The sequence below is a fragment of the Anabas testudineus genome, chromosome 5 (assembly GCF_900324465.2).
Source record: "Anabas testudineus chromosome 5, fAnaTes1.2, whole genome shotgun sequence".
Lineage (NCBI taxonomy): Eukaryota > Metazoa > Chordata > Actinopteri > Anabantiformes > Anabantidae > Anabas > Anabas testudineus.
In genome coordinates this window covers 24145387-24158443 of record NC_046614.1, presented here as the reverse complement: position 1 = coordinate 24158443, position 13057 = coordinate 24145387, and the positions used below count along the sequence as shown (strand labels likewise).

Below are 13057 nucleotides of genomic sequence, written 5' to 3'. Positions count from 1 at the left end.
TAGAAACCTGATGGATCCCAGCGTGGGGTCCGGTAAATCCAGATCAAGGTCACAGAGTAAAATAAGCGATACCTCAACTTTATTCCATCTGAAGAACGTTGAGTTGGATCATAGCAGTGAAACTATCCCATCATAAATCACATTATTCTTGGTAGAAAATCCAACCGACAGTGATAAAAAATTATAATTTAAAGCACAAAACATCTAAAAATGGACTTTATGACTGTAAATGTGCAGAAAATTACTACAATAAGATGCAAACACCAACAGAGAGACCAACTAAGAATAACCAAGGTAAAAGAAAACCACAAAGATCCTCAAACAGCCACTGTTTGAACATGTAGACTGTAAATACACAAAAAAAGGGATGAAAAAACTTAAAGAGACTGAAATTACAACAAATCTTAGCCAACAGCAAAAGACTCAAAACTACAAAGATATAGAAAACAACAACAGACAAAATGACTATAAAGTCCCAAACCGACTTTAGAGACTCGTGACTACAAAGAGGTAAAACGATCACAAAGACACAAAATAACCACAGAGACTTTTTACGAATCAATTTCCTGTAAAATATAAAACTAAAGAGACAAAATGATTGGTCAGTACAACATCCTTTCTCCTGTTAAACTGACTACAACAACAGTCTGATCTAAAAGAGTCTTTAGTCCACCTCTAACGAGTGGCTTCTCAGTGCAGTGACTGATTCACCTCACGTCTCCACAAGGTGAGCGCTGATAATCAGCTTGAGGCTGGAAAACGATCAGTCACCATGTCACGTTTTATTTTTAGATAGTCGTAGATTTTCTAAACATGAGTTGATCTAGTGTTGTTGAACTGGTTCAGGTCTCTCTCCAATCAACAGTCCGTCTGTTTTCTGCAGCGTCTTATTCTAAAAGGAAACTTTCTCTGAGCTCACATTAAAAATTGAAGACGTGCATTATTTGTGGAAGCTGACCCCAGTCTAATAAGCACATTAAAGTAGTAAGAGTTTCAGTAAGAGACATCTTTAGCTACAGTAAACCCCCCCCCCCCCCCCCCATTACATCTATACAGTCTAATAGTGAATCTGTTTATTTGACATTTGCAATATTTGAGACTCCAGAAATCTACATATCAGTTTACGATTTCTCTTCATGGAGCTGTGAATCAGAGCTTTTACTCCTCACATCACGTCACTTTCTTTCTGTTGTAGACTATTCAACATTTTAACAGACAAACTGCTGTTTAAACTTAAAACTCATCAATGTTCAGCTGAGGATGAAACATCTGTGAATATGTTGGAGAGTCGGACGTTAATTCATGTGGAAACATTTTGAATGATAAAAAATTCATCTTTCAAATCTCGGCATGAGGAGACTGATGTTTATTCTAATGTGATATTTCACTATTTCTCTGTGATCATAGGGTTTTACTTCAATTTAAATTCACAACCGATGCTCGTTTCCACTATTTCACAGCAGTTTGAATCAGGTGAAAGTGGAAAAACTCAGCTGACGTTTCTTTACTTAATACAAAACGCTGCCAAACTTTACTAATTTAAAGTTGTTTAAACAGTTAAGTCTATTTTAATAAAAATATCCTTGAATTTAATTGCTAAAGAAGCTTCTAGTAAAAATCAGAAGAACCCACGATTAACTTGTGAAATAACACAATTTAAGAAATAAAAGACATTAAAAAAATCTGACTTTGTTGACTGAACATTTATAAATCATATAGAAAAAGCTGAAACCTGCAGTCAGCAGAGGACAAAACTAAACTCAAACAGTCAAAATAATCTGCTGAATCAAAAATTAAAACCCACTAATAAATGGAATTAAATTAATGTCTGGTTATGTTTGAGATGTTTTAAAGCCGTTTTAGTTTGACCGTGGGGTGGATTCAGGAACTATTTTGACCAAACCTTGAGTGTGTCTGGGGACATAATGAAACACAGAAGGGGTCAACCCCCACTGTTGGCCCCGGGGCCCCTCAGGAGGGGACTCCAGCCCTGAAAGCCTCACATGATGCAGCTCGGTCCATCTGTGTCACCACCAGCAGAGGAACCACGGGCTGCTTCTGCGCATGGTCAGTGTCACCCCGCTCCTCTCTCCCCCCTCACATCCTCCAGCAGCATCCAGCCTCCTCCTCTCCAGGAGCGATGCCCACAGCCGCCTGAATCCCGCCCGGTCGCGGCACCAGCTCCAGGTAAGAGCCGCTGTCAGTCCGACACTTTCACCGACACGTCCGTTCATCGATCCGCCGGCAGATGATCGATGCTTTCAGGCGGCGTTTCTTCGGATTCAGCGCGGGGTGGATGCTGCCTGTGTGCTGCCTGGATGCTGAATCTATCCCCGGTGTTTCCCTGCGGACACATCGACACTTGTGTCGCTGGGTTACGTAATTTTCCTGTGAACCAGCTCATCGGACGCTCGCTGCTCCACTATCCGGAGCTATCAGCACTCCGGTCTGGATAATGAATAACGCGTCAGCCGCTGTGGTTCTTATCAGTCCGGTTCATCCTGATAGCATCTCTCCAACACACACACACACACACGCACACACACAGCAGCGGGGTGTATGGTCCAGGTTCGGGCACTGTGGCGCATCACAAGGTCACAGTGATGGACACTGTGCCCATCAGAGGGTGAAGTGACACTTTGCCCGAGGACACAGGGACCTGGAGGATGATCCACGGTAACTGTGTCAGTGGGCTACTTCAGCCTGGAGCTCCCCGGAGATTAACCAGCTGCAGGAAACCCTGAAGAGAAATGTGAATATTAAAGAAAAAAAGAGAAACTGCAGCTGATGGGGAATTTGAGAAAGGCTAATGTGTCAGGAGCATCGATTAGAGGCTTGTAAAGTAGATAACGGCTCATTCTGTGGTTCTGATTATAACAGCAGGGTGAGAAGCGAAGGAGGCGGCTGCATGAATGAGGTTCACACCCAGGACGGAGACGTTCACAGGCAGGGTGTGAAACAAAGTGCAGAGCAGCATGAGCTGATGGAGTCCTGATATCACGTTTGTTCCCTGAATATATTTCATTTTTAATACCTGCACTTTAACCTCTAATAAGGTGTGTGTGTGTGTGTGTTACCCCCAGGGTAAATATGTGTTGCAGGGCTCCCGTCTACCTTCACTGAACATGGTTTCATGCATCATTCATGCAGTTTCATTTGCACATCATGTTTTAAGTGGATTCAGGCTGTGACACGATCAAACCTGTACGATTCTGACATCATCAGCCTTTTTACACCAAACTTTAAAAACGTGCTGCAGTGTTCATTTCACCACTGTATCAGCGGTGTGACCTTTAATGTGACGTCCAGTGTGACATTTGAACATGCATCACTTTGACAGTAACGGTGTCAGAACTGTGACTCGCTCCGAGTTTCCCCCTATTAAAGAAATGATTTGGACTCAAAGCTGATGTGTGTCAGTTATAACATCAGTTTCCTGCACCGTCAGTTTCCCTTATCCAACCGCTTGAGTCTCCTTGTTTCTCTATCGAAGGGCCTGATCACTCTGAAACTGAATGTAACTGTAATCACGTTACGTTCCCGTTGTACTTAATGTGTGACAGGAGTCCGAATCATGTCGCTGTTTCTCCTCCAGTGAACGTGGGAGAGACTCCTGGAGAAACAACCCAGGTGACTCAATGAAACGTCACAACAAGTCCAAGGAAGATGTCAGCGTCGGTCTTTAGCATGAGGAGGGTCTGGACAGGGTTTAGACAGAATCATTCATTAACCTCAGCACGAACACATTGAACTAACAGCAGCTCTCGTTAACGTCACGTTATAGAACTTAGACTGTGTGCCGTCACTCCAGGAGCAAACATCTGGATTTAAAGCCGACCTCTTTGGATTTGCAGCCTCATCCGTAAATAACCTCCACCTGACCACGTTCATGTCTGTGTAGACACAGAAACAAACACAGAGGGCTGAACTGATTAGTTAACGAACCAATTAGACGATTGACAGAAACAGTTCGTTATCTTTACTGAAACAGAGATTTTGAAACATGTTTGTAAAATAAAGCTGAAAAATTTGATCAGTAGTCAAACTGATAATTGATGTTTACCCTCCACTAAAATCTCTACAACTACAATAAACTAAAACCAAAGGAACTGAGTTAATGAGATAAATGAAAACAAAGAGAATTATACTCAATCACAAATATGACAAGTGACACGTTCCATCTTCTCAAATGTGAATACTGATTGTTTTCTGTTTTCTAGTGTAAAACTTTTCAGACTGGTTGAATAACACAAAACCTTTCAGGATCTGATTTACTCTCCTTTGTGTTCAACAGAAAGAAGAAGCGACAATAACAGTGATGAGAAAATGGAAATAAATAACTACCAAGGTGAGGCGCCTGTGATTTACTGTATATGAACTGTCAGTGATGTTGATTCACAACCTGCTGGTCCTGTAGTTAAACCCTCTGTCATGCAGCAGACGTCGCTGGTTTCAAGCTATTTAAGACTTTATTGATGTGGTCTCATGAATCCTCAGGGACAGAAGACAAACAGATTTTTATGACTTATTTACTACTAGTAAATTTAAGATAAGATACTGGATAAGATGGAAATTAAGACTATTAATCAAATGGGCCATTTTGCATGGTAGCACTATAACAAGTAGCTAATGTAGCAATAAAACGCACTTAAGAGATTCAAATGTAAAGCTCATCATGTAACATAACTTCATTCAGGGTTAAGGGCTACTACTACACACACTCCATAATGAGATAAACAGACTACAAACAGATTCTAAATGGCCAAAAACAGAAGCTCAAAGACACAAAATCAAACAAAAAAGAGAGACGACAAAAATCATGGTATGAACTGAACCATGGATTTAGAGAATTATTACAGGCGTACCCGAAGGAGATGCACAATGGCCACAAAGGCAAATTAAATGAAAAGAAAGACTAAATGATAACAACAAGGTGCAAAAACACGAAGAAGAGATGTAAAATGACTACAAAGAGGGACAAAATGACCTGAACTGATGCTGCATCACTACAACAACCCACACAGCTGTTTAGATAGCTGACAAATTACACACATACATTATTAGAATACTACCACTAATTGATTAATATGTGAAAAGAAATGATAACAGCTTTAAATTGTGTAGTTTATAACAGGGCTTATTTAATTCTGATAAAATATTGAACTGTGAAAGAACTACTGCAGCGTAACATTTGTGTAAGGACTTAAATTACAATATTTACATTTTTTAAATGTAGTTAAATAGAAGTATAAAGTATCATAAAAGAGAAGTACAAAGCACTCCACCACTATAAAAGACATAAAATATAATAGTAACAGTGACAACAACTTTATGTATTTCCTACTTTTAAATGCTGTTAGTCACCTCACTAATAAAAACTACTGGACACAGATGAAATATAAGGCTTCATGTCACTAATGTGTAGATTTAATCCATAAATATTTAAGCATGATACCATAAATATGACAAAGTATTGATCATCACAGACACTGTGTCTCTAGAGGAATATTATTTGAAGCTGTTCTTAGTTCTAAGTGTATTTTGTCCCTTCAGTCATTATTTTTCTGTCTTTAGTGAGGACCATGCCGAGCGGAGATGCTGTGGAGACATGAGCACATCGATCCCATAGATGGAGTCCTCTTTCAACGCCGTAGAGCTCCGAGAGCTGCGGGGCGGAGGAGCCCGGCGAGGTGCGCCTACCACGCCGACCTCGTCGCCCTGGACAGCGGCCACGGTGAGCGGCGCCACCCGGGGATTCGACAACGCCTCCTACCAGCAGGACGAGGAGCAAACCCACGGACAGCAGCAGCAGGGGGCGGCTGTGTCCTCAGGCAATAACAAGGCAGGTTAATGTAGAGCTGTAGTGTAGAAACACCAAGCTCACCGCTATCTATATTAAATATTATTATATTATTACATGTTGGTTGTAAATCAAAATACACATTATGGCGCACCGATTACTCTGATTGGAAACAGTCCAATCGATCTAGTTAAATTGCTTGATTTACAACATTTAAGAACATTTTTATCCGGATTGTTAGAAGAACATGTACATTTGTTAAACACCAACAGAACAGCGGTGGATGTGATAAATCCGCTGTCAGGATCAACTTGTACGGAGACCGACTGTTGTGTCTGGTAGACGGGTGCTGTTCTCACCTGTTGTGCAGCAGTTGGTTGTCATTCAACGTGTTTTCCTGACGTCCTCTGTCTGTCTGTTATAAAACTTAAACTAATTTAACAAACACAGATAAAAATAAAAATGTAGAGTGTAGCCATATTGTTTGTAGCTAGCTAACTAGCTTAGTTCGCTTAGCTTCTCAAAATTAGCCTATTTCAATAAAATCTGTTTTATACGTTGTTCTTCACTGAGCACAGGAATCATATGGAAACGTCAGCAGTGAAAATAGGTTTGAGTTTTAACCACCGGGCTGTTTTTTTTAGTACGGTGACAATAAAAAGTCGTTTTTAGACTAATTAACAGTTAACAGTTAGCAAACAATTAACCTCAAACACACTTCCGGTCGACATTTTCACCGCTGCGTTAGATCAATGCGCGCTCTTAAATTGCCGTTACCACAGCAACAGCGGACGTATACTTACCTGCGAAACAACATCTGTTAAATCGTTTAAGTTTTAAAAGTTGAGTTTCTTCCATTTTATGATTTTATGGTAACTTTAGTCAGGTCCACCAGTTCCTTTCCAGATGCAGATTTCAAAAATGATTGCTGTTACAAACATGTAAAGTTGAAAGTGATGTGTTTAAGGATCTACTTTAGAGGCACAGACATGTCCAAGACGTCATCACTAAGATGATCCAAAGATTTACAATCTACACCTGTTCTAATCTACACCTGTTCTAATCTACACCTGTTCTAATCTACACCTGTTCTAACCTACTCTGTTCTAATCTACTCTGTTCTAATCTACACCTGTTCTAATCTACACCTGTTCTAATCTACTCTGTTCTAATCTACTCCTGTTCTAATCTACACCTGTTCTAATCTACACCTGTTCTAATCTACACCTGTTCTAATCTACTCTGTTCTAATCTACACCTGTTCTAATCTACACCTGTTCTAATCTACACCTGTTCTAATCTACACCTGTCCTAATCTACACCTGTTCTAATCTACACCTGTCCTAATCTACACCTGTTCTAATCTACACCTGTCCTAATCTACACCTGTTCTAATCTACACCTGTCCTAATCTACACCTGTTCCAATCTACACCTGTTCCAATCTACACCTGTTCTAATCTACACCTGTTCTAATCTACACCTGTTCTAATCTACACCTGTTCTAACCTACTCTGTTCTAATCTACACCTGTCCTAATCTACACCTGTTCTAATCTACACCTGTTCTAATCTACTCTGTTCTAATCTACTCTTTTCTAATCTACTCTGTTCTAATCTACACCTGTTCTAATCTACTCTGTTCTAATCTACACCTGTTCTAATCTACACCTGTTCTAATCTACTCTGTTCTAATCTACACCTGTCCTAATCTACACCTGTTCTAATCTACACCTGTTCTAATCTACTCCTGTTCTAATCTACACCTGTTCTAATCTACTCTGTTCTAATCTACACCTGTTCTAACCTACTCTGTTCTAATCTACACCTGTTCTAATCTACACCTGTGCTAATCTACTCTGTTCAACCAGTTTGATTGATTTTTCCTATGAGTTCTTTTTATTCCTCCATATATATATATATATATATATATATATATATATATATATATATATATATATATATATATATATATATATCTTTCTTTCTTTCTTTCAGGGGGAGCAGCAGCACCAGGAGCTCTCCCCACGGTCCTACGATGAGGAGGAGGGAGGTGGAGGACCAGGGGATAGCCAGGACTTCACCGAGTTGCCCCCGACTGATGACCACTCTGCAGACTATGGCTTCATCTTCGCCCTGGTGTTCCTGGTGAGTGGAATAGTCCTGGTGGTCATCGCCTACACAATTCCCAGAGAGGCCAAAGTCGACCCTGATTCAGTATCGGCCCGGCAGATGGAGAAGCTGGAGATGTACTACGCCCAGCTGGGCTCCCACCTGGACAAGTGCATTATTGCAGGTCTGGGCCTGCTGACTCTGGGAGGGATGTTCCTGTCTGTGCTGCTCATGGTGTCCATCTGTCGGGGCGAGATGTACCGACGCAGGGCAGCGTTTGTTCGGCCCAAGAGGACTTACGGTTCCATCAACCTGAGGATGAAGCAGTTGGCAACTGGAGAGGCAGGAGGAGACGAGAGTGGGAGGGACGGAGGTGAGGAGTTTTTAGTGGAACAGGCAGAGACGCAGAATAAGATGGAGTCAGACCCAAGTCTGGACTACAAATCAGAACCAGGACCAAGCAGGAATCCTCCTGCTGCTTCTTCCTCAGCTGCTGCACATGTAGTCAACTAGCTGTGTTTTACAGTTCTGCCTTCCTCTGAATGAGTGATTAGAAAAGTGGGGATGCAAAATGGTGCAGATCCCCCATTTGTGCTGAAAAGAGAAGCACAAGGATGTGGACTGGAGTGACCCGGTTTAAACGGTGAACTTTGGGAGGAACTGTTTTCAAGCTTAAGGAATATTTATGGGATATTTATTCCAACAAACACAAGGGATGTATGACTTGACAAGACAGGGCTCGGTACAGTAGAAGAGGAGAGGTAAGCCTGTTGTGGATAAGAGCACATTTTAGGACAAAGGGTTACATCACAGATCAGAGTTCAATATTAAATATTAATATGTTAAATCTGTTTTACAGTAGAAAGCACATCGTGTCTGACAGTCCTCTGCAGAAAGCAAGATTAACACTTAATTTAGAAAGTCCAGTGTCAGGTTCACCTTAACCTGCACATGAAATATCTGAATATTAATTCTGTAGAAATGACTGAAGGTCAACAGACAGGAAAAATAAAAGTCATTACTGGATTTTCTAAATAAAGTGTGATGGGAAGTGTGATGCTAGCTCTCGCACAAGTGAACAGAGGCAACATTTTTGAAAGTCACGTTTTACTCTGTTGTGACATTTACACTCACCAGCAGCAGCATCAGCAATAGATTAACACCAGAAAAGATAAAAGCTTAAACTGAATCCAACACCGTCGCCCTCAGAAATCTACAAGGAACAGAATAAATGAATAAATTTACGATTAAACGAACGTGTGTAATGTAGCAGCTCCACACTTTGAGTTTGAGTCTCTATATATCTCTATAATCAACCACACTGATATATTCTGAATATCCTCATGATATTTAATCTCAGAAAATATCAGAATATTCAAATTTTATTCATATTTATTGGTCTTAAAAGTTGCTAAATGTAGGGAGAACGTTTATAAGGTTTTTGCGGTCTGAAGATTAAACAATGCAGTTTTAACTTTAAGTGACTTGATTTGACTTTTTCTGAAAGTATCTGAAGCATCAGCAGAATTCACTTATATTGACCAACAGGGACAGTTTTATAAGAGCATAGAATAAGATGCAGAGAGATGTAGGAGGGAGTGATAAGCGAGAGAAGGCGAGGTGTTGGACTGAGAGGTGCAGAAGTGAAATGAGTCACAGTTGAGAGTGTGACACATATTATTCAGAAAGGAATCAGTAACACTGGCATCAGGAGTCCGAGAGCTCTTCTACACTCAATTTGATGTTGATAGTCAGAAATCGTTTTCATTGAATTTGTTTTCGTAGCTTTTCGTGTTTTTTTCTTACCAACAAATAGGAGATGAGAAAGATTTTATTTCTGCAAATTTCACATTTCACATCAACGTCTGCACCAGGATAAATACATTTTTGAGCCATGATGTTGGAAGAAATGCACAAAAATCTTTGAAGCAAAGGTGTGAAAGTCAACTTCTTGACTTATTTATCCTTAACTGGAGGCTGAAAATCGTAAATTCGAGATTTAAACAAATCAGTGAATCCGACATTGCAGTGATAAAGTTTCACATCACATCACATCACATATCATGTATCTTGCTGCATCATCTCAAAACTGTTGCCTGATGTTTACAAATCAGCATTTTCTGCTAGCATCACTTTCCACATCATTAGATAATGGATCTTTGTATCATGCTGAATATAAATGTCCAATATCCTGAAAATATGTGTGAATGATCCTATTTATCTGACATTTAAGTAGAACATAAAAGAAGTCCTTTCTGGTTTCAGTTAATTAAACACTGAAACAAATCTGAAACTGGAAACTATCAAATCCAAAACAAATACTGTAGAAATTCATTATTTAGAAAGCAAACGTGTGTTCGGAGTGTTTTTTCAGTCTCAGTATGGGTCTTAGTTTGGAGAAAAAGCTGGTTTGAAACGAACCTTTAATGACACAGCGCCTACTTGTTTGTATCATATGTAAACAGAAGTTATTTATGTCATGTAAGGATACAATATGCCTTAATAAGTAAACACAGAAACTGTACATTGTGTATACACAAATATCATTATGCTAATGTATTTAAGGTCTGTATAGTGAGAAAATTAGCCCACAGTAATGTAGCTACACATACAAGCAAGCACATACACAAATGTCCACGAGTCAGATGTCCTCACAAGTCAGGTTCAGCACCTCGTGTGGTGCCCGAGTTCTTGTGAGGACGTCTTGAGTCTAACTTTATCTACACTACGACAAACTAATCTCATCCTGTTTATTGAAATATGTACCACATTTTTACTTCACAGTGCAGACACACTGTAAATATTAACACGTAGACCTGTCGGAGGTAGAGGACCAGCAAAGGCTAACGCTCAGAAACCAAATACTCAACGCAGGTATGCAAAATTCAAAAACCTCGTCACGGCTGGACTGATTCCTCAGGCCAACAGCAGAAACATGTTTAATAAAAACACAGTTGAACATCACACAGAATCGAATGGTTAGAAGATAAAAGGATGAAACAGATTTTTTAATTGTAGATTAATCTAACAATCATTTAGTAAATCAACCGGACTAAACATTAAGGCAAATGACCTAATTGATTGTTTAGCTTTAGTTTAATCTGCTTTCTCAATCAACTGTATCATATCAGAAAATAGTGAAAATACCTGAATTCAAATGGCTCATTTTAGCCAACAGTAAAAGACAAACCATATTCTGTTTCCTATGCAGTTTGTCTAACAACACAACGTTACCATGCATTTGGCTTTTCTGTTTGATAAATGCCGCAGCTCTAAATAGTGGAAAATGAAACTGTGAATTATATAATAATTGCTGATTAAAAACTAAATTAGGGAAACAAACTTTATCAAGATATTCGACAAGAACTTGAGAAACAGTTTAATTTCACCATGAATTAATGTACTTTGTGATAGTTTAATCAACTGACAACTCTATTTTTAATAACAATTTAAAACTATAATGAAAAAATCAGTCATTTATTGATCAGTACAGGTCTTTTCTGAAGCAGCAGGTTGATATTTTGATTGAAATACAGTTTGGTTACTCAGCTTCTGTCTCTGTTGAAGTGTCCTTGGCTGTTTCTGGTTTTTGTGAGGGAAACTCTATAAGAGCCTCATCAGTAAACACCAATATATGATGTACAGTTTATACCATTAACAAGCAAGGAAACAAACATTTAATATTTAGATGTTCGATCTTAGTGATACTGATAATAAATATAATGATGATGTGATAATGACTGAATGTAACCCACATGGTATCGCATAATTAAAACCTAAACATGTATATTTAGTTTGTATCCTCAAAAAATCGACATCAACAAAAATTCAATCTTCTCTGCACCAGCTTGGTTTAAATTAGACTACACCACACGCCAGTCGTGGTGACAAGTTGTAAAGTTGCTCTTCAGACTTTCTTTTATATGTAGAATGATTGAATCTGAATGAGCTTCACAATCTCGACCTGCAGCATTACGTTTTCCAACAATAAAAAAAATTAATGCAAAATAGCTATAAATGTCAAGGAATCTAAAAGGTTCTAAAATCAACAACTAAGTTGTTCACACACCAGTTTTCCCTCCATTCCAATTAGCATCGAGTCTTTTGGGCATAATGTGAAGTTTAACATATTTAAATTCTAGAAGTAGAGGTCACGGGTTAATAGTAAAACTAACTGAGTAACATCACATCAAGTTTAGATGTGAGATTTTTATCCAGAATGAGGTACAGTGACAATGAGCAGAAATCCAACTGTTCCTCCATTTAATTAATTATGTTTTTGACGAGCGTTGTCTTTGGAGACAGAAACAGAAACCAGAGGTTAAAAGAGGAAGAAGACTTTTTACGAGAGAGTGAACGAGAGTGAGAAAGGAGCAAAGGAGACGTGGGAGAGTTGATAGGATGCAGCAGCGATGCTGGATGACGTGAGGTGATTCTTGAAGAGACAGATCTTCAGCTGGAGGGGGGAGACGAGTGACTTTGCACAAAGCTAAACACTTTGAATGACACATATTCAGGTTTGTCCTCTCGCCTGTAGGCAGCCACAATAAAGGGACAAGAAGAGACAGACAGATACGAGTCAGCTTCAGGTTTTAACAAGAGTGACAATCCTCCAAAAGCCTGTTAGGTCTGCTGTAAGCTGCAGCTCCTCGTTAGTGGGGGAACGACACCGCAGCAGATGATGGAGGGAACAGTTGTATTTGCTGTTTCACTTCACACAGGTTGAACACAGAGCTGGATGAAAAGAGGGTTTGTAGAGCGGGTTCAGTGACACACAGATGGAAAGAATCAGGCCAGGATGAAGTAGAAAGTTGGTAGATTGCTATGCTGCACTCCTAAAGGGGAACAACGTCCTGTGACCAGACCCTGACCCAGGATTATTAGAATTACATTATTATGTAACATTATTATAAATTTTAAAAATGAATGCATTTTTCTATTTAAATGCAGGACTTTCATGATGGCTGAGGATAATATTTCATAAGAGGCACATTAGACACGTGTGAACACCACCGAAACACTTTAACTCCTGTACGAGGTCAACAAAGTGACATGAATAGATGTTCACTACAAGGAGATGTGTTGCAGATGGAGGGAGAACATACGGGTGTGGAGCATCTGAAAAGAGCAAAGCCGTGTTTCTGCTC

General features: G+C 39.5%; 1 protein-coding gene across 1 annotated transcript; it reads left to right on the top strand.

Moving 5' to 3' along the window:
• Window positions 1-5371: 5371 nt before the first annotated feature.
• Window positions 5372-9388, top strand: tmem74b (transmembrane protein 74B). The gene is made up of 2 exons (XM_026349248.1): window positions 5372-5842; window positions 7797-9388. Exons 1-2 carry the CDS (start codon window positions 5630-5632, stop codon window positions 8421-8423), a joined length of 840 nt encoding a protein of 279 aa, XP_026205033.1. The 5' UTR covers window positions 5372-5629; the 3' UTR covers window positions 8424-9388.
• Window positions 9389-13057: the final 3669 nt, after the last annotated feature.